General features: G+C 39.6%; 1 protein-coding gene across 1 annotated transcript in view; it reads left to right on the top strand.

Annotated features, from left to right (window-relative positions):
- Positions 1-521: 521 nt before the first annotated feature.
- The window catches only part of LOC102146256 (ribosome biogenesis protein BMS1 homolog), a 49,808-nt gene continuing 25,015 nt past the window's right edge, over positions 522-25,314 (top strand). Inside the window, 17 exon segments of the mRNA XM_074000848.1 lie at positions 522-632; positions 2,642-2,803; positions 3,425-3,437; positions 3,719-3,799; positions 3,802-3,891; positions 5,431-5,510; positions 7,119-7,307; positions 8,202-8,344; positions 9,073-9,194; positions 9,538-9,660; positions 9,663-9,695; positions 9,698-9,723; positions 10,434-10,572; positions 12,565-13,321; positions 13,507-13,613; positions 14,560-14,717; positions 18,506-18,587. Coding sequence (XP_073856949.1) covers positions 522-632; positions 2,642-2,803; positions 3,425-3,437; positions 3,719-3,799; positions 3,802-3,891; positions 5,431-5,510; positions 7,119-7,307; positions 8,202-8,344; positions 9,073-9,194; positions 9,538-9,660; positions 9,663-9,695; positions 9,698-9,723; positions 10,434-10,572; positions 12,565-13,321; positions 13,507-13,613; positions 14,560-14,717; positions 18,506-18,587 — 2,416 coding nt within the window.

Here is a 25,314-nt window from a genome sequence, read left to right as displayed (position 1 = left end):
AAATGCAGAGTGAAATTTTCAGCATTTCATATGATTTTTATTATTTCTTAATTAAATGAGACACTGAGATGTACCACCAGAAATAGTCACAACCACTATGGATTCTAAGTAAAGGGAGGATAGAAATTGAGGCTACAAAGATTGTCATTTGGTTAAAGGACATATAGTTGTAGCCATGAAGAATGGGGCTAAATGAATGGGAGAGCAGCAGAAGGATGGTCCAACTCAGATACTACATACTAGGTCCTAGAGCTGCTTTGAATCTAGAACCACTCTCCACCTTCAGTGTCCATGAGGACCAGACCTTTTTTGACCCTTGTTTTTGTTTTTACTCGTGTTTCAAGGTTATTATGAATGAGCTACCACCTGTGAAAATAAAACTCCCTCTTGGCCAAGGTTGACTGAACTTCTATTGGCTTCAAAATGAAGAGTCAAACTAAGACAGATGTGAGGAGAAAGCAGAGATGAGCCTTCCCAGCTCCTCTGTGTTTGGCTGGATGTGTCTTTTCTCATCAGTAGACATGTTGTACAGAGGTGAGGCACACTACAAGAAGCAGCCAGCCTCTGCCATCCAGCGAATGCTCACTCTGGCAGTGACTTTCTCAATCAGCCTAAGCAAAGGCTCCTCCACTGTAGCTGCACTGGTCCCTTTCCTTCTCTGTCTTGCAGGTGGCCTCAGTAAGGAAGGCAAGACAGAGAGATATCTCTACCAGAGGTTGAGTAGTCTAATCATATAAACAGATTGAAAAACTCAAGAATTCAGATAGTCCAGTGTATCTCCTCTGGCTCCTGAAATCCCGCAGAAGTTGACCTTCAGAAGACAGGACAATGTGGGAAAGTTTGAAACTTTCTGGAGACTTGTTACATGGCTTTGACCAAAAGGCTGATAGTGATATGGACAATAAAGTCCAGGCTGAGGTGGTCTCAGATGGAGATGAGGAAATTCTTGGAAACTGAAGCAAAAGTGACTCTTGTTATGCTTTAGCAAAGGGACCGATGGCAGTTTGTCCCTGCCCTAGAGATCTGTGAAACTTTGAACTTGAAAGAGATAATTTAGAGTATCTGGTAGAAGAAATTTCTAAGCAGCAAAGCATTCAAGAGAAAGCAGAGCATAAAAGTTTGGCAAATGTGCAGCCTGATGAGGCAATTGAAAAAAAAAAAAACATTTTCTGGGGAGAAATTCAGGCCTGCTGGAGAAACTTGCACAAGCAATGAGGTGCTGAATGTCAATCACCAAGACAATAGGGAAAATGTTTCCAGAGTACATCAGAGACTTTCATAGCAGACCCTCCCATCACAAGCATGGAGGCCTAGGAGGGAAAATGCTTTCCTGTGCCAGGTTCAGGCCCCCACTGCTATGTGCAGCTTATGGGCTCAATGCCCTGTATCCCAGCTGCTCCAGTTGTGGCTAAAGAGAGCCAAGGTATAGCTCGGGCCATGGCTTCAGAGGGTGCAAGCCCAAAGTCTTGGCAGCTTCCATGTGGTGTTGAGCCTGTGGGTGCACAGAAGCCAAGAATTGAGGTTTGGGAACCTCTGCCTAGATTTCAGAGGATGTATGGAAAGAGCTGGTTGTCTAGGCAGAAGTTTGCTGCAGGGGTGCGGCCCTCATGGAGAATCTCTGCTAGGGCAGTGTGGAAGGGAAATTTGGGGTGGAAGCCCCCACACAGAGTCCCCACTGGCATACTGCCTAGTGGAGCTATGAGAAGAGGGCCACCATCCTCCAGACCCCAGAATGATAGATCCACATACAGCTTGTAGCATGCACCTGGAAAAGCTGCAGATACTCAATGCCAGCCCATAAAAGCAGCCAGGACGGTTGATTTTATGCAGATTTTATGGAGCCTGATTTCCTAAAACAGCTCACTAATTCAGTGATTACCAATTCATTGGCCACAGATTCCCAGGTACCTCAGAAATCACTGAAAGGGTCTCTGTAAGTCCATGGGGTCTCCAGGCGTCATCTAGAAACAGTCATATCTCACACATACAGATATTGCTATTTTTCAAATGTATGTAGATGAGTTGTCATTTAGGAGTTTTACAGAGTCAACAGGTACTAAAAGTAATACTTCAATCATATTGGAGGTTTATAAAAATGTTTATAATTTTTTATTAAAATGTAGATTAAGTTAGGAAACCACTTCATTAGTCCAGTTGTTATCTAGGTCTGAGTCATCCAGTATGGTAGCCACATGTGACTATTTAGAGTTAGAATGAAATTAATTAAAAATTCACTTTCTTTAGTTTCCTTAAGTACATTTTAAGTAACCACATGAGGCTAATGGCTAAATGACCAAAAAGTGCAGATATATAATATTTCCATCCTTGCAAAAATTCATGCTGTTGATGTTGACACTTAAGATGAATAAAAAGTAACTTAACTATGAAATGTAAATTTAGCAGAAGTAAGTCATCTAATTTATAGCATAACAGAGAGAAAAGAAATTGGGGATGATTAATCAGTTTCTACCCTTGTTCGGTGAACAAATACATCATCTCTTCATAAAGAAATAAATGAGATTTATTGTTTTTTTTTCTGGGTATTGCCTGGATTGTAAATGCTTCTCCCACCTCCTTATCCCAACCTTCTTCCTTGTAGGTTAGTTACTTGTTATTGGCAAATGGCAACTATGGAGACTAGAAGAAACACAGAAAGAAAAATAGTGGGTCCAAAGCTGAAAAGAAAAAGAAGTGGCATCTGCAGAATCTCCAGGTAGGGGATGAAGAAGATGCTGTGAAGAGAAATCCCAAAGCTGTTGCAGTTCAGTCCGCTGTGCAGATGGCTCAATCCTTTCACAGGTGTGTTTAGCTGCAGTCTGGTGCTTCTTCCGTTGATTCTTTTTAAATAGTAGGAGCCTTTCACAGGTGACATTTGTATTCACAAGTCTAGTCCAGCTCCAAAGGACAAGGAGATGCATGGTATGTGACTTTTACTAAAATGTGAGAAGCCTTTCCCATAGAAGCTGCCTTGCCTCCAGCATCTGCACACTGCTTGGTGTTTCTTGCCCAGGATAAAAGAATTTACAGAATTTGTTTGTTCCTAAACTTTAAACTGTTTCTATGGTGATAAGTGTGCTTTCCCCCTTGGATATGTTTTATGTAGTTGTAATATAAAATACAAAAATTACAATATCTAATACTAACATAGCTTTATTTAGTGAGTCTTGTGATATTCTTAGCAGTGTACTTTAAACGTTATTCAACTAAATCCTTCCAGCAGCCTCACCGGAGTAGGAATCATTCTTGTCCTCATTTTATGGATAAGAAAACTGAGGTCAAGAAAACGAGTTCCCTCCAATCATATAACCAGTAAGTAGGAGAGCCAAATTTAACTCCAGAGCCTCTGCTCTTGTCTGTTATGATGCACTGCTTTGGTATTTACTTTTTGATTTTTTAAAAATTATTAAAATCACTCATAAAACAGTCAGATTTAAGAAGTGTTTAATTTTCAACTCTCTATACTATTGAAGTCATCTTGTTACATCTTTATTAAACAGTAATTGTTTGGATAGGGGCCAGAAATTAACAAGTTAATAACTGACAAGTTAATTATATTTATATATTGTCTGTTGTACTCTCTACAAAATACACTAAAGTACTCATATCTATAAGTATACTAAAAAAAGTCTACTTACAAGGTTGATACCTTTTACTCTATTTTGAAAGTGAGTTTACTTTTTTTTTTTTTTTTTAAATGAATAGGACTCAGGATTTGAAGACAAAAAACATCATATTCCAGTGGTTGATAGAACTCCACTAGAGCCCCCATCAATAGTGGCAGTGGTGACGGGGCCTCCAAAGTTGGAAAGAGCACTTTGATATAATGCCTCATTCCGAACTTCACCTGGTAGAAGTTGACCGAGATCAGAGGCCTTGTGACGATCGTGTCAGGTAAAAGATGCCAGACACAGAGTTGGCGTGGCTGTTGTCATCTGAGGGACATGCGTGTGTTTGTTGTTTTCTTGAGTGGAGCATGTTAAATATTGTTATATTATGTTACCTCTCTTATACTTTTACTGTTGGCTATAGCTTCAGAAAAGGGTAAGTTCCCAGAGATAAGGATATGATACATATCTTATCCTGACTGCTCTATGGCTTTACCAAGCATGTTCCTTGGAAGGGCCTAGCAGGCCTGGTCACTGTGAGCACATCATTTAACAGAGAGCACGTACCTCCTATGTGCCAGGTGCACATGCTTGCCCTTATGAAGCCACATGCTGGTGGAAATGCGCTTTTTCTCTTTTTCCTGTAAGAATTGTCTGCTTTGGGAGATGGTGACCTTTCCAAGTTTGAGGGAAGATGAAACAAACTTCCAGTGGTGGAATGGCAATGCGCACTCTGAAATCTCTTGTTATTGCAGTAATATAGTTGGATTGAGGCTTTTCTTTATCTTTGGAGCATCCATATTTTCTTTTCCTTTTTTTTGAGACAGTCTTACACTGTGGCACAGACCGGAGTGCAGTGGTGTGATTACAGCTCACTGCAGCCTCAACCTCCCAGGCTCAGGCAATCCTCCTACCTTAGCCTCCTGAGTAGTGTATGCCACCATATCTGACTAATTTTTCTTCACCCTCCTCCTTTTTTTTGAGACAGAATCTTGCTCTGTTGCCCAGGCTGGAGTGCAGTGGCACGATGTCAGCTCACTGCAACCTCTGTCTCCTGGCTTCAAGCAATTCTCCTGCCTCAGCCTCCTGAGTAGCTGGCATTACAGGCATGCACCACCACGCCTGGCTGATGTTTGTACTTTTAGTAGAGATGAGGTTTCACCATGTTGGCTAGGCTGGTCCCGAACTCCTGACTTCAAGTGATCCACCTGCCTTGGCCTCCCAAACTGCTGGGATTACAGGCATGACCTGCTGCACTGCGCCCGTCCTCCTTTTTGTTTTTGTTTTTTTTGGGGAGATGGGGTTTCCCCATGTGGCTCAGGCTGGTTTCAAAACTCCTGGGCTCAAGGGATCTGCCTGCCTTGGCCTCCCACTGCGCCCAGCCCATATTTTCTTGACCATTTTCTTATAACCTTAATTTAGAAATGATTATCGTTATGAATATTCTGTTACATTATGTTTGAGGATATTTGTAGCTATAGTGGGAATACGGGAAGTTTTGATAGAGGTGAAGACATTGGCCTGCAGCTGAACAGCAAGATCATGGTTATCATGGAGCCTGTTAAGTCAGAATTTTCTCTGTTTGAGCACTTTTATTCATCTGGGTAGACTTTTGATATTATTTAAATTTAGAACACAGCAAGGAAAACAGGATGGAATTTATTTTATTTTACCAGTTTTTGCTTATAAAAATGAACTTCTGGTACACTCCTATAAACATATATGGTGTTTTACTGGATGCAATTACAAAAATGAAAATTAGCATTGATGGTTACAGTTTTTTCAGGGTCTTTTTAAAGTAAAGTTTTCATCTTTTCACTTACAGGTAAAAAGTGCAGACTCACCATTATTGAATGTGGGTGTGACATTAACGTGATAGTTGATCTGGCTAAAGCAGCAGATCTGGTAAGTCAGCAGGGGCATCCTGGGGTGCTGATGGAGACTTACAGCACTGTGATAGGTTATTTACCCTGTGATGAAGGGAAGAGAGTTTTATGATTATTAAAGGAAACATGATCATCATCAGGGATACAGTAGATGTGATTGAATTGATGATAATAATAGTAATAAATGTTATTATATTAATAATAAACATGAATGTGCACAATGACATGTATTCCAAAATCTTAGAGCACATCACAGGATGGAGAAAACCTTTAATGAACACAGCTAATAAGAGCTCATTAATATGTGTACATAGATATGTAAAAATATATCATAGTAATTGTCATTTCTTCTTGGACCCTTCCTGTCACCGTGCTGACTGCTTTCTACAAACTTGGCTTACATAGACCCTTGATACACCCGTCAGGTGAGTAGGCATTATCTGTAGCTTACAAAAGATGAAATAGAGGCTCCCAGCAGTTAAGTAACTTGTGTGAAGATGGGACCTTTCTTCTCGATGGTTCCAGAATCTTCATCCTTAATGATAATGCTAGAGTACATGAATTGCCTGAAGAAGTGGTCAGAATTTATCAATAGAAAATACAGTACTCAGTGTACGGAAAATGTACACGCTCTTGCATTTATGGAAATGATAATGTTCACTATTTCTGATATTCTATTAACTACTTAGTTTAATCAAAGATGGGCATTTCTGTTTCCATATTTTGTTATTTTTAGTTTATCTATGGAAAGATAAGAACAAAAGTGTATTTAATATTAAAATTACAAGTTTCCAGGAATCAATTCTGAAATTATTTTGCATCTTTGAAGTGTCTTAAATTTTAAAAATTGGTCTTATCTGTTTATATTTTCTTATAGACTACCATTCATTATAATCTTACGGTTTTTTGACTTAATTTTAAACTGGTACCTATTTAAAAAATACTTCTGAGCAATTGAGTTATACAAGTTAACATGCAAGATAGAGGTTTCCACTGCATGCTTCTCAAAAAAAAAAAAAGACTGTTTTTTTTTTCTATGAGGATATTGAAACAAGAAGTTGGTTTTCTGTACATATTTAATATATTTCATTGATTATCACTTGCCTCCCATTCTTTGGGTGTCAAAGACCTGTTATTTGGCTTAAAAGTACATTACAGAAAACTTCATTTCTTTAAATTAGGATTTCTTAGGTAAGGGCCAGGTTAGACCCAGCCTTTTCTGAGTTACTTCTCATGCATTAAAATTCTTAAAATGGAAGTTTATATCCTAGTGGACATTGTCTTATGGTTGCCTTTTAGAGCAAGTAAGAGGGTGGTGGTTTCTCTGTCTGGGTGATGCCTGTGTAGTCATTTGACTTAGTCTGGAGTGCGACTTTTCTGTCAAGGACCAGATAGTAAATATTTTCAGCTTTGTGGATCATATCTCTTGCAGCTACTTAGCTCTGCAGTTGTAGTGCACAGGCAGCCACAGACAATGTATAAATGAATTAATGTGGCTGTGTTCCAATAAAACTTTAGTTACAAACACAGGTGATGGACTGGATTTGGCCTGTGGCCAGTTGCCAACCCCTAGTGTAAGTGGTCTGTTTTGGTAGTTTCTTTGAGAAATGATGTATTCTGTTTGTAGGTACTGATGCTTACAGATGGCAGCTTTGGGTTTGAAATGGAAATGTTTGAGTTTCTAAACATCTGTCAAGTATATGGTTTTCCTAAAATTATGGGAGTCCTCACCCACCTTGACTCCTTCAAGCATAATAAACAACTGAACAAGACGAATAAGCAATTAAAACACAGGTTCTGGATAGAAGTTTACCCTGTAGGAAGAGAAATAATTGTTGGATACTAAAGTATAATCCTACTAAAACAGACTGAAGAGGCCCGATGCAGTGGTTTATGCCTGTAATCCCAGCACTGTGGTAAGCAGAGGCAGGTGGATCACTTGAGGCCAGGAGTTTTGAGCTCAGCGCAAAATGACCAAACCCTGTCTCTACTGAAAATGCAAAAATTAATCAGGTGTGGTGGCATGCACCTGTAATCCCAGCTACTCAGGAGGCTGAGACATGGAATTGCTTGAACCTGGGAGGGAGAACGTGCAGTGAGCTGAGATCGTGCCACTGCACTCCAGCATGGGTGACAGAGTGAGACTCCATCTCACAAAAAAAAAAAAAAAAAAAAAAAGACTAAAGAGGCATTGCTAAGTCTCTCTAGGATTTGGATTCGGCTCCTGAATTCCCTTTGTGTATGTGTTCACATTCTCTGGAAGGTTTCCCTCAAGAGGGTGCTTATTCTGGGTCTCTTGGTGTATCTCACTGCTGCACCAGGCAGTGTCTGGCTGTTTTGGGGTCGGGACTTAATAGAGTACATCAGAAGTTTCTGCCAGTTACAGGACCAGGCACTGCCCCTTCCTTTCCATGCTGCTTTGGTCCATCAGCCACAGAAACATTTCTGTGCTCAGATGCCTCACCTCGCTCTTCTCACCGTACTTAGACAGATGAACCTGCTCAGCTGCAGAGCATTCTGCCTCTGTGGGGTTCTAATAAGTCCTGAAAGAAGCCAGCAAGGCTCTGGAAGCCTCAGAACAGTGGCTTTGCTGCAGCTGCAAACTCCCTTCTTAGGGTTGCTTCTTGTAAACAAGAAGAGCTTTTATTTTGTTGCAGTATTGATGAGAATTTAATTGGAATTTAATTTTTAATTTTCCTTTAATGTTTAGGGTGCCAAGCTGTTCTCCCTTTCTGGAATGGTGCATGGAGAATATCAAAACCAAGAAATCCACAATCTGGGCCGTTTTATTACAGTTATGAAGTTTAGGCCTCTCACATGGCAAACTTCTCACCCTTATGTCCTGGCAGACAGGTAAAAAGTGACTGTAAACTGTTTCTTCCCGGGCCATATATTTCAAAGCTAAACAGTCTGGAAAAAGAAGAGTGATAGGATTTATTTTGTGCCTATTTGAATAGTGGGGGTAGAAGTGTAGTTGATGGAAAATGTCTACTTATATCATTGCTCAAAGATGCTGTGCCTTTGGGAGTAAATTAATTATGAGATGTTTAGGAAAATGGGAGGACTTGGAAGCATTTAAGGCTACAGGATGTGGCCCCATCCTACGTTCATCCTCAGTTTTCAGTGATGCTGCCTTCGTGCCCGGGTGCTTGAGTCCTTGTGTGTGCCTTCAGTTTCCTTCCTTTGTGCTCTTCTTTGTGCTGTGATTTTTCTCAGCCTGGGATATCCTTTCTCCACCTGCCAGAATCCAAACCACAGCAAAAATCCCAGAGCACAGGCTCACCCTCTTCCAGAAACGGATTTTCTGAATGTGTTCTTCACTCTTCCCTGACCCCAGATGGATGTCATCTCCCTGTCTGGTGTCTTATGGAATGAATGTCACTTTCAGCCTAGAGACACAGTTGTGTGCCTGTCCCTTTTCCTCTGCTGGATGGTGAACGGTGCTTCCTTATTTCTTCATTTTCTAGTTTTCTAAATGACGTGCTTAGTGGACAAGAGTGTGATGAGTCACTGACACATGAAAGGAGGTATACGAACTTTTGGCATTCATTTCTACTGTATGATTGAGTTTATTTTTCTAGGATGGAAGATTTGACAAACCCAGAGGATATCCAAACAAACATCAAATGTGACCGGCAGGTGTCACTTTATGGTTATTTAAGAGGAGCACACTTGAAAAATAAAAGCCAAATTCATATGCCAGGTATTCTCTTGTTGTAGAACATACTAGAATTACACATAGGATTCTTGGGATGGCGTTATTTCTCAGAAAAACTGAAAAGTGACCAAACAAGGGAAGATGGCCTTGCTGGAGGTTTTAAAAGTAACCCAGCTGTGTGTAGGCCTGCAAAGGTGTTATCGAATCCCCTCTTCTCTGACCTCTTGTCTTGTAACTAGAGGGCCACTGTTTCAGTGTGGCACAATGCCCTTCTTTAGTGTCATGGGTTAAGCCCTTGGACTATGGCTCGTTTTTAACCCCCCAGTCAACAGTGGATACTTCTGACTTCTTGTCAGCTGAAGCTGGCTTTTTGGATCCTGTCTTCCAGGGGTAGAAGATTTTGCCATGGGTGACATCGGTTTCCTCTCAGACCCTTTTGCTCTTCCTGAACAACAAAAGAAGCGCTGTTTAAATGAGAAGGAGAAGCTGGTTTATGTGCCTCTTTCTGGGATTGGGGTGTGCTGTATGACAAAGACGCTGTCTATGTTGCCTTGGTGGCAGCCACGGTTTTCAGGCTTCAGTGAGACGGGAGTCATTGTTCTGAACTCTCATTACTCTTTCTGAATCTGTTTTTTAATCACAAAAAGTAAGATACTCAACTTTTACTTATTGAAGATTTTTCTTTTGTACTTATAATAAAGGCCCAAATGCATATTGTAAATATATAGGATAAAAATAATACCTTTTTTTTTTTTCATTTTACCAAACAGAAGAGTCCTGTCCTCCAGGCCTCCTTGATCCATGGCCCCAGTGCGGGCCCTGCTGCCATGTGACGCCTGCACAGCCCATCCCCGTTTCTACAAAATCAGTGTGCTTGCCAGCTCTCATTGGTCCGTTCTCATTCACAATGGTCTCCTCATTCTGTATTTTAAAGTGGATTTTAAATGTTGATTTCTTAGTTCTGTAGTTGAATTTTATTGAGTTAAAATCAGGGTTATATAAAGATGTTAGAAAAGCTAGCACTGTTGTAGCACTGGAACTGAGATTTTTCTAGCTAGGTGTTTAGGTTATCAGGTTACATACTCACTGAAGTTTGGAAAAGTTTAATGGAGATGGGGATCCATTTCAAGCTTTGCACTAAGGATTTTCTTCTCTGCTTTTTGAGGCATTAAGAAAGGTTCTCAGGAAATGTGTCTAAGATAATTTTGAGAAACTGAGTGAAACCAGTGTCTCTCCAGGATCTTTGTGCTTTCCTCACGTGCCTTTTCTTGGTGGCCTTGACAGGACGAGGTGGGGCCCATCCATGAGCTGGTCCAGAGTCTCATCTCCACCATCTCCACCATTGATGCCAAGATGGCTTCAAGTCGGGTGACGCTGTTTGCTGGTTCCAAGCCACTTGGGTCAGAGGATATAGATAATCAAGGAGAAGTCTGCTTTTTTTCTCTTTTTAATAAAAAGATACATTATAGAAGATGTGTAATTCTGCTATCATAACACATTTTGGTGGAATTCATTCTAGGTTGTTTTGGTTTTGTGGGTGTGTGTGTATGTGTCTCTGAGGGCTTTTCACTTACCTGACATTACGAGGGAGTCTTTTCTTGAAATAAAATACAGGATGCATTTTTCAACAGACCCCAAATATTCTTCGAATACCACACCATCTTCCATAGGTTACTTTTTGTTTTTTTTTTTAAGAGACCTAAGGGCACTCCGCTTTCTTTTGGTGGCCAAAACACTAGAACAGTCAGGGAGTTTGTGGCTGTCCAGAAGCCACATGCCTTGTCTCTGAAAGTTTTATGTTGTATTATCTCCCATGGGTAGGTTTCCATGGATGTGTGGCTTATGTGAATTATTTCTCAGTCTGGGTTGGGAATTTATATACCTTTATACATAGTGGATGTTTGCAAAACATTGGTTTTGTTGGATTGATTGATGATTCCCAGTAAAATTTATCTGAAAATTTTGAGATTACCTAGTATGTAATATGTTACAGTGTGCATAAGCTACCTAGCACGATGCCTGACGGATACGAAGTGTTAGCCGAAAGATCACTCTTTTATAATGAGTGTTGTTATCTACTTTCATTTTTCCATATCCTTTTAGTCATCCTTGTCTACAAGAATACTCTCTTCTAATACAGTTATAGTTAAAATGCATAATTTTATTTCTATATTCTGAGCACTTCCTTTTTCTATACAGTCTTCATGTAGTCATCATGTTGTTATTATTGGGGTATTCTTTTTTTTTTGAGACAAAGTCTCACTTTGTCTCCCAGGCCGGAGTGCAGTGGCGTGATCTTGGCTCACTGCAGCCTTGAACTCTCAGGCTCAAGTGATCCTCCCACTCCAGCTCCACAAGTAGCTGGGTCTATAGGAGTGTGCCACCACACACGGCTAATTTTTTACTTTTTTTCTAGAGACGAGGTCTCACTATGTTGCCCAGGCTGGTCTTGAACTCCTGGGCTCAAGCAATCCTCCCACCTTGGCCTCCCAAAGTCCTGGGATTACAGATGTGAGCCACTATGCCTGGCCTATTATTTCTGTATCCTGCCACTATACCTGGCTTATTATTGCTGTATTCTAACTTATCCATCTCTTATGGTATGATTTTTAGTTTTTTTCTAATTTGTGTTTTCATAATTTTACATATCTTGCTATGTTAATTAGCTTTATACAGTTTTCTTTCATCCAGTGATTTTAGCCTCCTGATGATTCTTGTCTGTCAGTTATGGCACTGGTGACTTAAAATGGATGTTCTTCCTCTGTCATTCCTCCTACATTTTTTAGCCGGCATTTTTAACAAAGAGCTTTCACTTCTCCCCTTTATGTTGGTATCACTGCTGACTAATGTACTTCCATTTTGTTCCATGGTTTATCTTCCATCACTATCATTATTCTTCCTGATGCCTATGCTGTCCCAGATTTGGCCACGGGAGCCTTCAGCCTGTCTCCTGTGTCCTTTCAACTGTCTCTGTTAGTCTTTGAGCATTTCTTACTTTCTGACAAAACAAGAGGATCCAGGCTCATTTTGCCCTTTTCCTGCCTTGGGCCTGGACTCGGCCATTTCTCTTAAGGATCATGTGTTTTTAGCTTAGAAATAAATCAGCTTTCCAAAAGATCTACAAAACACTAACTTCCTTGTTAAGCAATTTTTTTCTAAAATTAGATTTTTTTTTAAAGGCTTATTTCTTTATTCTCCCTATAAGTTCTTTTGAAGTATGGTGTTAGGGAACCATGCCTGAGTTTGTTTATTAAGTGTTCCAATTTTTATCAGATCATTTTTTCCCTATGCTATGTCATCTTAAACAATTCCTTGACATTTTCTATTTCTTTATATTTTCGTTGACTACATTGCCATTTCTAGATTAACTGATTAATGTACAAGTTAAATTATTTTGCATTTCCTTGGCAACATAGGCTGTTGATGTCAAAGGAGGGAAAACAAACGGACTTAAAAACTGGGCGAATGCGTCGGAAAGCCGGTTTTGGAGATGAAGATGAATCTGGAGATAGTGATAATGAAGACGATGATGAAATATCTGAAGATGATGGGTTGGAAAATGGCTCTAGTGATGAGGAAGCAGAAGAGGAGGAAAATGCTGAGATGACTGATCAGTATATGGCTGGTAAGGGCGTCAAACGATGGAAACTTAAAGAGTTGGAAGAAGACAGTGAAATGGATTTGCCAGCATTTGCTGACAGTGACGATGACCTTGAGAGGAGCTCAGCGGAAGAAGGGGAAGCAGAGGAAGCTGATGAAAGCAGTGAACAAGAGGACTGCACTGCAGGAGAGGGGGGCATTTCAGGATCAAAGGCTGTTGGAGAAGGTAGTAAAGCAGGGCTGTTGCCAGCTAATCACCAGAGTGACCATGTGAATCTGGAGAAGTCTTTGCCGATGAAGAAAGCAGCCCTCATGACTTCCGATTCTGGGCATTACACAGCTGAAGGGGCGTTTGCATTGGAAGATAAATCTAAAGAAAGCTCCTCGTTCAGTGCAGAGGAAGAGGACTCAGAAAATGACGAGGATATTAGAAAAAAGTTTTCAAAGCCTTCTCAAGTGAGCAGTGGTCAGAAACTGGGGCCAAGGAACTTAATTGATGAGACCAGTGATATAGAAGATTTACTCAAAGAGGAAGAAGATTACAAGGCAGAAAATAATGATTCCAAAGAAACCTCAGATAAGCTTAAATTTAGTTGGTTGCTGCTATGAACTTGGCTCTCGAAGTGGTACCCAGTGAAATGTCTCCATTTGGGGGTCTGCTGATTTTGAGATTAACTGTTGAAATGCTGCATTGTGGATAGATCTCAAGGGAGGGGAGACACGTGAACAAGCCTAGCTGGAGGTTGGCTTTGGTCATTTCAGGTGCCCTCAAGTGGAAGGAAGACCTTTCCAGAAGGGCAGCTGAGGCCTTTCTGAGGCAGCAGCAAGCAGCTCCCAACCTCCGAAAGCTTGTTTACGGGACAGGTAAAGAATTCTGGTTCAGAGCTGGAAACGTTTTAGTTTCTCTGATTGTTTTCTGAAAAGGAGATGAGGGAATTGGTTGATTGGGCTGGTGTTGTTGACATCCATAATTGCTGGCCATCACATTTCATATTTGGCAGATTAATCATCAACTTATGAGGATCACACTTTGGTCTTATGAAGTAGACTTATGGGTTTGTTGTAAAACTTGATGCAAATACTGTCCATTGCATCATGTTATGTCCCCTATTTAAAAGTCCTTCATGAGAAACTTTTTGAGAATTTGGTGCTAGAAAAATACTTCTGACCATAAAAATATTTATTTTTTCCTTTCTGAGAATGAGAACCCTGTATAACACAGTTTGTTCTCCCTTTTGCCCTTCTCTTCTGATTTCATGCTTTATTAAACTTACCTATATGTACTTTCTGGTAGAATTAATGCAAAAGTAAATAGATAGTGGTGAACTTTACATTGTGCTCCCTGGTTACTGCACGATGAGATCAAGGCCACATGGTGAGACATTTGGGCTCAGCACACTGAATTGGGAGGGTTGCTGTGAACTGATTTTCATTCAGGTTTTGTCTAAGTACGCTTAGTGATGAGAGGCTCAACACTCTTTAGAGCTCTTCTTTAATCATCTAAAGCTCTGCTTTTAAATGTCCCTTCCCTCCCTTGAGCCCTAATAGTCTCGTTCCTCAGCCTCTTAGCTGCTGCCGTGCAGGAGCGCAGGAGGCCCACACATGTAGAGCAATAGCTTCCTGGCTCTCTTAACCTGTGACTGCCCTGCCCTCTTAGTGCCTAACTCATATGTGGCCATTGCTATACCCACCACAGACAGGGGCCCTCAGTTCCTGAGTTCGAAGACTCATGGCCTAACTTGTCGAAAACAATGAGTCCTCCAGGGCTGTAGTTTTTGTTCTCACTTTTCTGCCGTGGCGTCCTCTTTAGTGGCAGAAGATAATGAAGAAGAAGATCATGATACCCAAGAAGAGCTTACAGGATTGTTTCACGTCAACCAGCCTGACAGAGAGTGGAAGCACAAGGCTGACTCTTTGGACCACTCCAGATTTCTTGTGGAGGCCCCCCATGACTGGGATTTAGAGGAAGTAAGGCTCGGTAGTACATTTGATTTATTAGAGGATTGTTCTAGAATAAGATTATCTGATGTCAATATTGCTTACCTGTTGTTGGCTTCTTATTTTTACAGGATTACAGGTCATTCTCCCAGATATTACAGTGGGCACTTCATGCATCCTAAGCAGTAACATGTTCTGAGTTTAGTTAGACCATGTACGTGGCCCACGGAGGACAGGTTCAGCTTCCAGTGTGGACAGTAGTGTGCATTTTCATTTTGAAGTGGCGCACGTAAGTTTTTATACATCAGATGTATTTTGTGTCTTATCACTAGGATATACGTAACACTCCTGAGTTAACATTTATAGTTTTTGCTATTTGTAAGCATAGAGAAATCTGTGATACCTGTAAATGTTCTTCCTGCAGCTCACCACTTTGTAATCACACTGGAATTCATTCAGTACTCAAACTCACTACAGCTTACCCTCCTCTTAGACGTCTTCTCTTTCTCTCTCTCTCTTTTTTTTTTTTTTTTTTTTTTGAGATGAAGTCTCACTCTGTTGCCCAGGCTGGAGTGCAGTGGTGCCATCTCGGCTCACTGCAACCTCCATGTCCCGGGTCCCGGTTCAAGCAATTCTCCTGCCTCAGCCTCAGGAGTAGCTGGGATTATAGGCATGTGCCACCATACCCGGCTAATTTTTGTATTTTTAGTAGAGATGGGGTTTCACCATGTTGGCCAGGCTGGTCTTGAACTCCTGACCTCATGATCCATCTGCCTCAGCCTCTCAAATTCTCTTTTTGTTTTTGTTTTTGTTTTTTTTTTTTTGAGACATCGTCTTGCTCTGCATCTTGGACTGGAGTGCAGTGGCATGAGTGTATGGCTCAATGCAGACTCGACCTCTTGGGGTCAAGGGATCTTCCCACCTCAGCCTTCAGAGTAGCTGGGACTATAGGCATGAGCCACCAGGCCTGGCTAATTTTTGCATTTTTTTGTAGAGAAAATGTTTCACCATATTGAGCTAGTCTCAATCTCTGGGCTCGAGTGATCTTCCTGCCTTGGCGTCCCAGCCTGCTGGGATTACAGGAGTGAGCCATCGTGCCAGCCCCTTTCTCTATATTCTTTTCTGCAATGTTCTGATCTTCCAAAGGTTGTCTTCTTTTTTGTCAATTCTGTTTGGCTTAGATGTCGCTTCTCACAGAGGCCCAATTGCTATCATACTGCCTATTGTAATTCACCAGGTACCACATAATGAACTTTATGAGATTTTATTTAACCGTTCTTTATGGTGAAATTTAATACAGATGTAGAAAACCACATGAAAACAATTGTTTAACTTAATGGGTTGCCAGAAGGTGAAGACCCCAGCACTCAGGCTGGAAAATCAAGCTTTGCTGCTCAATTGCGACACCGGTCACCGTCCCCTTCCTCCCTGTAGAAGGAGGTGTGGTCCAGCTTCTTACGGGGACTCTTTCCTTTTCTTCCTGGTTTCCTCGTCCATGCTTCCATAAGCATCATAGTTTACTTTTACCTGATTTTCATTACTGTTTTTCACTCTATCTTTTAACACTTTTAGTCAACAATCTTTCCTTCCCATTTCTTTTTTTTTGGTTACATTTTATTTAAGAAACCAAGTCTTTGGTCTGCAGAATTTCTTGCATTCTGGACTTTGTGGATTGCTTTGCATCCCTCTGCAGTTTCACAGGCCCTCCTGTATTTCCTGTGAATGGGTATGGAGCAATACTAATAGAACTTCTGTGATGAGCGCAATGTGTATCTGAGCTGTGGGTTGTGGCTTCTTGTGGCTACTGAGCTCTTTAAATGTGGCCAGCGAGACTAGAGAACTAAATTTTAAATTTTATTTAATCTTAATTAATTTAAATAGCCACATGTTTCTAGTTACCTTATAGACAAAACATCTAACCGTTGGATAGGATTTAAATTTGATTTTTATTTTTCGGCAAAACTGCTTCCCAGGTGGTGGATGGTGTTTTCTCATTAGGAGGCGCATAAAGACTGATTGTGTCCTTTTAATCATGTTAGATGTTATCAGTTGTTGGTGCTCAATGCCCAGAACCATCCATTTCTTAAGAACATGGAGTGATGATGTTCTGTTCAATAATTTCTCTTTATTTATTAGCTGTAATACTTATTTAAAGAGAAACTTTTTTTCTTCTACTATTCGGTTATCCACTTCTATATATATATAAGGTAAATGCTTGATTTTTTTTTTTTTTGGAGACAGAGTCTTGCTCTGTCACCCAGCCTGGAGTGTAATGGTGCAATCTCAGCTCACTGCAACCTCTGCCTCATGGGTTCAAGCAATTCTCCTGCCTCAGCCTCCTGAGTAGCTGGGTTTACAGGTGCCCGCCACCGTGCCCGGCTAATTTTTGTATTTTTAGTAGAGATGGTGTTTCACCATGTTGGTCAGGCTGGTCTCAAACTCCTGATCTTGTGATCCGCCCACCTCAGCCTCCCAAAGTGCTAGGATTACAGGAGTGAGCCAACGCGTCCAGCCCATACTTGATTTTTTAATCAGGTTTTCCAAAGGACACTTGTTAGTAAGTTTCACTGTGGTGTCATGGATATAAATGTAGTTGATGTGCCTGGTGCTGCTGCACCTGTTATCCTTATTGAAACTCCTCTTTATCCCACCTGTGGCCTGTGGGAGTCTCTGCATGCCAACTCCTGGGTTCTTATGTGACGATCATAGTCATCCTTGATCAGTTCTTGCTCTGTGATGTCAGAGAGCTCTTGGAATCAGCCATAAGAAGTCCTGATTTCTTTTAGTAGAAAATGGTATTTCAACATGACAGCCTAGGCATAGGAATGCTTACTGCCATGAGTTGGTCATTACTTCTAGGCCTTCTCAGCTACCCAAACCAGGAGAGTTCTTATAGATATTTCCAGTTCACATTCAGGACTACATCTTATTCATTCTTCCACTGGACAATTATTCCCTGGTTGAATCAGAAGATGATGAAATTAGAGAATCACATAATTACTCATTTGCTTTATCCCGTATTACACACAAAATAGTGTCAGAATAATATGATTACTGAAAACAGTTAAATAATATTTTCCCTCATATACTCACTCATTTCTCTTTTCAAAAGTGACTGTGCCATTTTACTTACCCACTGGCACTGTATGTGGGTTCCAGTTTCACCACTTCTTCACCAGCACTTGTTATTATCTGTCTTTTTGATTATAGCCATCCTAGAGGGGATGAAGTTGTATCTCATTGCAGTATTGACTTGCATCTCCCTGATAGATAATGATGTTGAACATCTTTTCATGTGTTTATTGACTATTTGTATATATTCTTCATATTGTTTGCCCATTTCAAAAGTTGGATTACTTAGTTGTATGTGTTGTTTATATATCCTGGATATAAGTCCTTTATCAGATACATAATTCTCAAATATCTGCACCCATTTTATAGGAATTAAGTTTTCAAACAGACGGGTTTAGATTAACAAGTATCAAGACCAACTTTGTAAACGACTGTTTCATTGCATCACCTTAGAAACCTTAATAAAATTGAAAATTAGTTGAGTTAGTAATTATCTGTTTGTTTACTTATGAGGTTAGTAGACTAGTAGTATTTAATACTTTCCCTATCTGCTGCTTAACGTGTTTCATCTCTGCAGTTACACTGTCTCCATCAAAGGTAAAGTTATTTCCTAGACTCATTTGGAATGAGAATATCCATGAAAGTGGGAAATATTTAAAGGCAAGTTGTTGCTTACTGCCATTTCTTAGAGTTGTTTTGCTGAGTGATTGGAACATCTCACCTAAGTACTCACTTTTCTGCATAAGGCCATGAACAGTCTCAGAGATTGTTTCGTGACTAGAAAGTGGGAAGACGATAAAGATGCAGCAAAGGTCTTAGCAGAAGATGGTAAGTAAAGAGCTGGGTTCTTCAGGAAGACTGGCTTCTCAAACTTCATTTTCTTCTGAATCTTAGACAATAGTGAAATTGAAAATCATAGTCACTTGTGAAATGCTTTGGGGAATTCAGACAGGAGTAATGAGCCAGGTAATATTCCGGATTTTCCTTTTATGATGATCTTATTTTCTCAGTTGGCTAACTGATTTACTACATATAGACCTTAAAAGTGAGAAACTTTCCATAAATTTTATCATGTGTTTGTTAAAAATAGATTTCGTGTGATGTGAAAAATATACACAAATAGTATTTATATTTTTCTTTTGATAATAAAGGTAGTATGCATTGTGGAAAATTTAGAATGAAAAATACAGAACATACCGGAATTCTATCAACCTATAAGGAAACCTTTGTTAACTTCTTGAAGTATTTACTTCTAGTCACTTAAAAATCATGTGTATAAACCTTTTTAGTTGTACTTTATATAACTTTTGACAGGAGGATTGCTTAAGTGATGTACATTATATAAATTTTGTCATCAAATTTTTTCAAAGGTTTCATTTTTATTATTTGAATATCATACCATAATTCAAGTCACAATTTTTTCAACATCTAAGTAGTTTTGTACTTTGCTCATTTTATAAAGAACTCCACACTGAACAACTTTGAAATAATTCTTGGCTCACACTTTTTACGCTCTGTTACCCAGGCTGGAGTGCTTTGGTGTGGTCACGGCCCACTGCAGCCTCAGCCTTGCAGACCCAAGTCTCCTGAGTAGCTAGGACCACAGGCTTGCATCACTATACCCAGCTAATTTTTTAATTTTTTTGTACCGACAGTCATTTTCTGTTGCCCAGGTTGGTCTCAAACTCCTAGGCTTAAGAGATCCTCCTGCCTCAGCCTCCCGAGTAGCTTGGACCACAAATGTATACCACCATGCCTGGCTAATTTTTAATTTTTTTGTACAGATGGGGGTCTTGCCATGTTGCCTAGGCTGGTCTTGAATTCCTGGGCTTAAGCAATCCTCCCGCCTTAGCCTTCCAAAGTGCTGGGATTACAGACATGAGCCACTGTGCCTAGTCTGTAGTATTTTAATGTATTCTTTACATATATACAATTTTTTTTCTGGACTTTCTAGTTTATATCATTGATCTCTGTTGGTTCATTTATTATTACTATAATTTAGAACCCTATGTAGCTTTATCACGTTATTAAGACATCAGTTATTAAAACTGTGTCTCAACAGTTTCTTTCTCTTTTTGTTCTGCTGGGGGGCTTTTTAAAGGATTCTCCTGACTATTCTCACTTCCTTAGGGTTTTTTCCGTAGGAACTTAAGAATAGTCTTTTGTTTTCAAAAGAAAGTGTGGTGGGTTTCTTTTTTAATCACTTTAGTGAGGTATAATTGATGGTAAACTACAGTGTTTAAAGTGTACAATTTGATAAGCTTTAATATGTGAATATACCATCGCCACAATCAAAATAATGAACACATTTATCACCCTCACAGTTTTCTTACGCCACTTTGTAACCCTCCATCCTGTCCTCTTCCATCGCCAGGTACATTCAGCTGCCTTGTGTCACTATTCAGTAGGTATTCCCTTTAGAATTTAACCAAAATGGGATCCTACAGTATGTACTCTTTTCTGTCTAACTTCTTTTTCTCAGCATGATTATTTCAAGATTCATCCATGCTGTTGCATCTTCATTTCTTTTTGTTGGCTAGTGGGTAGTCCGTTGTATGATGTGTAGCAATTTATTATCTGTTAACCTGTTAAACAATTATTTCCAGGTTTTGGCTATTATGAGTAAGGTTGCTGTGAACATTTTTGTAGAAATCTTTATATGAACCACCACTTTTATTTCTTTTGGGTAAATAAGTAGTTCAGAATGGACTAAATGGGTCATATGATAGGTACACATTTAAGTTTTTAAGAAATTATCCAACTGTTTTCCAAAGTGTTTACACCATTTTTCATTGCCACCATAACTTTATGTGACTTCCGGTTGCTTCACTCTACATCTTTGCCAGTACCTGGTAGTGTCAGTCTTTTTAAATTGTAGAACCTTCTTTTAGGCATAGAGTGGTATCTTGAAGTTTTAGTGACTAATGGTATTGGGCATTTTTTCATGTGCTTATTTGCCATCTGTGTCTTCTTTGATGAAGCATCTGTTCAAATCTTTTGCACATTATTTTAATTTGGTTACATTCCAAGAAATTTTATGTATTTTTGATACAAATTCTGTATCACATGTGATATGCGATTATTTGTGCCTAGTGTGTGCCTTGTCTTTTCATATTTTTAATAGATTTTCACAAAGCAAAGTATTTAATTTTGGTGTAGGTCAATTTATCAAAATTTTCTTTTTCTTTTCTTGAGATGGAGTCTTGCTCTGTCTCCCAGAGTGCGATGGGATCTCAGCTCACTGCAACCTCTGCCCCCTGGGTTCAAGCCATTCTCCTGCCTCAGCCTCCCTAGTAGCTGGGATTACAGGCACCCACCACCACACCCAGCTAATTTTTGTATTTTTAGTAGAGATGGGGTTTCACCATGTTGGCTAGGCTGGTCTTGAACTCCTGACTTCAGGTGATCCACATGCCTCGGCCTCCCAAAGTGCTGGGATTACAGGCATGAGTCACTGTGCCCTACCCAAAATTTTCTTTTATGAACTATGCTTTTGATACTGTATGTAAGAAATCTTTGCTTCATCTAATGTCACAAATTGTCTTTTATATTCTATAAGTCTTACAGTTTCAGGTTTTACATTTAGCCCTATAATCCTTTTTGAGTTAATTTTTTTTTATGGTGTTGGGTATGGATTTAGGTTCCTTTTGACATATTGATATCCACTTTTCCCAGCACCATCTGTTGAAAGACCATTTTTTCCCCATTGAATTAGCCTGTATTGGTTGGCCATATATGGATGAATATTTCTGGGCTCTCTGTTCTGTTCCTTTGATATATTTGTTTATTTTTATACCAATACCAACATTGTCTCAGTGGCTTACAGCTTTATACTTAGTCTTGGAATTAGGTAGTTTTCAACTTTAGGTAGTTTTGCAAACTTTAGTCTCTTTTTCAAAGTGGTTTTGGTTAATCTAGGTTCTTTGCATTTTCATATAAATTTTAAGATGAGCATGTCAATTGCTACCAAAAAGTCCACTGCAATTTTGATTGGGATTTCATGAAACTTGTAAAACAATTTGGGAAAATTGACATATTAACCACGTTGACTTTTCTGATCTATGAACATAGTAATTCTCCATTTTTCTTGTTCTTTAATTTCTCTCAGCAAGGTTTTCAGGATACAGGTCTTATACAACTCTCAACAATTTATTTTCATATCAACTCGTATTTGTGTATGGCTAACATGTAAGAAATACAGTTTATTTTTTACATTGCTCTGTATCCTGCAATGTTGCTAAATTACTCATTAGTTTGTATTTGTTTGTTTGTTTGTTTGTTTGGGACAGAGTCTCTCTCTCTTTGTCACCCAGGTTGGAGTGCAGTGGCGTGATCTTGGCTCACGGCAGCCTCTGCCTCCCAGGTTCAAGCAATTCTCATGTCTCAGCTTCCCAAGTAGCTGGAATTACAGGCAGCCACCACCATGCCTGGGTAATTTTTGTATTTTTAGTAGAGATGGGGTTTCACCATGTTGGCCAGGATTGTCTTGAACTCCTGACCTCAAGTGTGTATTTGGAGGGGAGGGGTAAACTTTGACTAAAGAGTGTTGATGGTTTTCTAAGTAAATACTTCTTCCTATCCTAAGGATTGTTTTCTTTTATGCTGCTTTTTCTCCTGTTCTGCACAATAAAGCCTGGGGTTCCAACTTCTGCTTTGACCTTTCACTCTGGTCTAATCTCATATGGTTCTCCCAATTTCTGTGCGGGATGGTTCTGGGAGTCTAGCAGGAGCCCTCTTTCTCTACAGAGAGGCTAAGATAGATGCCAGTGGTTTTACTTTCTTTCTTTCCTATCTGGATGACTTAACTTTTCTTGCCTTACTGCCCTGGCTTAAACTTCCAGGACAGTGTGGATAAGAAGTCAAAGTAAAAATCCTTGCTTTGTCCTGATTTTGCTTATTTTCCAAGTGAACTTAAGAATCACCTTTCCTATTTCCAAAAGAAAACTTTCTGGTATTCTTTTTTCCTAAGAAAACTTTTAATTTTGAGGTAATTGTAGTTTGACATGCACTTGTAAGAACGAATACAGAGAGATCTCCCGTATCTTGTACTATAGCACTATCTGTGTATATATGTACCATATATACTATGTGTACTGTAGTGCAAGGTCACAGCCTGGATGCCAACATTGATACAATCTGCTATGTAGATTTTTCCAGTTTTACTTGTGTGTGTGTGTGTGTGTGTGTGTGTGTGTACTTCCGTGGTCTTTTATCACATGTGTAGGTTTGTGTGTCTACCAACAGTTAAGATACAGAGCAGTTCCATCACAAGGATCGCTTGTATTGCTGTTTTATAAACACACCCATGCCCCTGCTGTTCCCCAGCCCCCAGTTCCTTCCCTTATGAACCATAATGTGTTTTCTGTTTCTACAATTTTGTCATCCTCGAGAATGTTAAATAAACAGAATTATACAGTCTATAACCTTTTGGGAGGGGCTTTTTAAAAATTTCCTGGAGATCCACTCATGTTAGTGTATGTACCATAGTTCATTCCTTTTTATTGCTGAATAGTGCTGCATTGTATGGATGTACTGGTTTGTTTAACCATTCATCTGAGATCAAGCTGGGTTGTTTTCAGTTTGTTTTGTTCTGTGTTTTTAAAGAAAGGGTCTTGCTCTGATGCCCAGTCTGGGGTGCAATGGTGCGATCTTGGCTCTCTGCAGCCTCGACCTCCTAGGCTTAAGTGATCTTCCCACATCAGCCCGCCAAGGATCTGGTACCACAGGCATGGACTACTGCACCTGGCTAATATTCATATTTTTTGTAGAGACAGGATCTTGCTGTGTTGCTCAGGCTGGTCTTGAACTCCTGGCCTATTTTCAATTTTTGACTATTAGAATTGAGCTACTATGCACACTTGTATACAAGTTTTTGTGTAAATATGCACTTCCCACTTTTCTGGGAAATAAATGCCCAATAATGCAATTGCTGGGTCATATGATAATTGCACAGTTTCATAGGAGACTGCCAGAGTAGTTGGGCCATTTGATGTTTCTACTAGCAATTATGTGAGTGATCCAGTTTCTTTACATCCTTGCCAATGTGTGGTGTTCTCACTGTTGTTTATTCTAGCTATTCTAATAGGTATGTGATATTTCACTGAGGTTTTAACTTCCCTGATGACTAATAATGGTGAGCATTTTTTCATGTGTTTATTTGCATTTTTATATCTTATATACAGATATAAAATATCTGGGGATGTCTTTGGGTTTTTTTTTGCACTTTTAAAAATTGAGTTGGGTTGGGTACTGCGAGTTCATTATATATTTAACTCCATTGTCAGATGTGTGATTTGCAGATATTTTCTCCTAGTCTGTAGTTTTCACTTTCTTAACAGGGCCTTTCACAGAGCAAAAGTTTTTATTTTTGATGAAATCCAATTTACTAGTTTTTGTTTGTTTGTTATAGGGAATATCAAATTTGTTTCAAGTGGAGGAACTATTTCCTATTCTTTGATCCTGAAGCTTTTCTCCTATGTTGTTTTCTAAAAGTTTTTTTTTTTTTTGAGAGGGAGTCTCGCTCTATTGCCCAGGCTGAAGTACAGTGGCGTCATCTCAGCCCACTGCAACCTCTGCCTCCTGGGTTCAAGGGATTCTCCTGCCTTGGCCTCCTGAGTAGCTGGGACTACAGGCGTGTGCCACCACATCTGGCTAATTTTTTGTATTTTTAGTGGAGATGGGGTTTCACCATGTTAGCCAGGATGGTCTCGATCTCCTGACCTTGTGATCTGCCCACCTCTGCCTCCCAAAGTGCTGAGATTACAGGCATGAGCCACCGCACCTGACCCTAAAAGTTTTGTAGTATTTTTTGTTTTCTCTTTACACCCATGATCTATTTTGATTTTATGAGAGATAAGGCTTAGGTCAAGGTTTATATTTTTGCATGTGGGTGTATAATTTTTTTAGCACCATATGTTCCATTGAATTGTTTTTGACTTTTGTAAAAAAATAGTTGAGGATCTTTGTGTGGATCTGTTTCTCTGTTATCTTGTGTTCCATTGACTTCATGTGTCAATCCCTTGGCCAGTACCACCCTTGCCATGTAGGTTCCTGTAGCTTTATAGTGAGTGTTAATGTTGAGTTAGAGTGTCTACTCTTACTTTATTCTTCTTTTTCAAAATTGGTTAAGCTATCCCAGGGCTTGTGACTTTCCATATAAATTTTAGAATAAACTTGTTTATGTCTACAGCAACTTAGCTGAGATTTTGATAGGAATTGCATTAAACCTATAGATCAGTTTGGCGGAGAATATTTTTCTAGTTTGAGTATTAAAATATATGAACACCGTATACTTATTTATTTTAGCTTTTTTATTTCTTTCGTCAGTATTATGATTTTCAGCACACTGGTTGGAAATATGTTTTGATAAATTTAGCCCTAAGTATTTCATTTTGATTGATTTTCATTTGTCTTTTATCCTGCTAAACTCGCTTATTAGTTGTAGGAGGTTTTCGTTTTGTTGTGTTTTTGTAGATTGCCTGGGATCATCTGCACAGAAAATTGCGTAGAAAACATAGGGACAGTGTTATTTCTTTCTTTTCAACCTGTATGGCTT

The sequence above is a fragment of the Macaca fascicularis genome, chromosome 9 (assembly GCF_037993035.2).
Source record: "Macaca fascicularis isolate 582-1 chromosome 9, T2T-MFA8v1.1".
Taxonomy (NCBI): domain Eukaryota; kingdom Metazoa; phylum Chordata; class Mammalia; order Primates; family Cercopithecidae; genus Macaca; species Macaca fascicularis.
The sequence above is the reverse complement of the archived record's forward strand: the minus strand, read 5'-3'. Positions and strand labels throughout refer to the sequence as shown.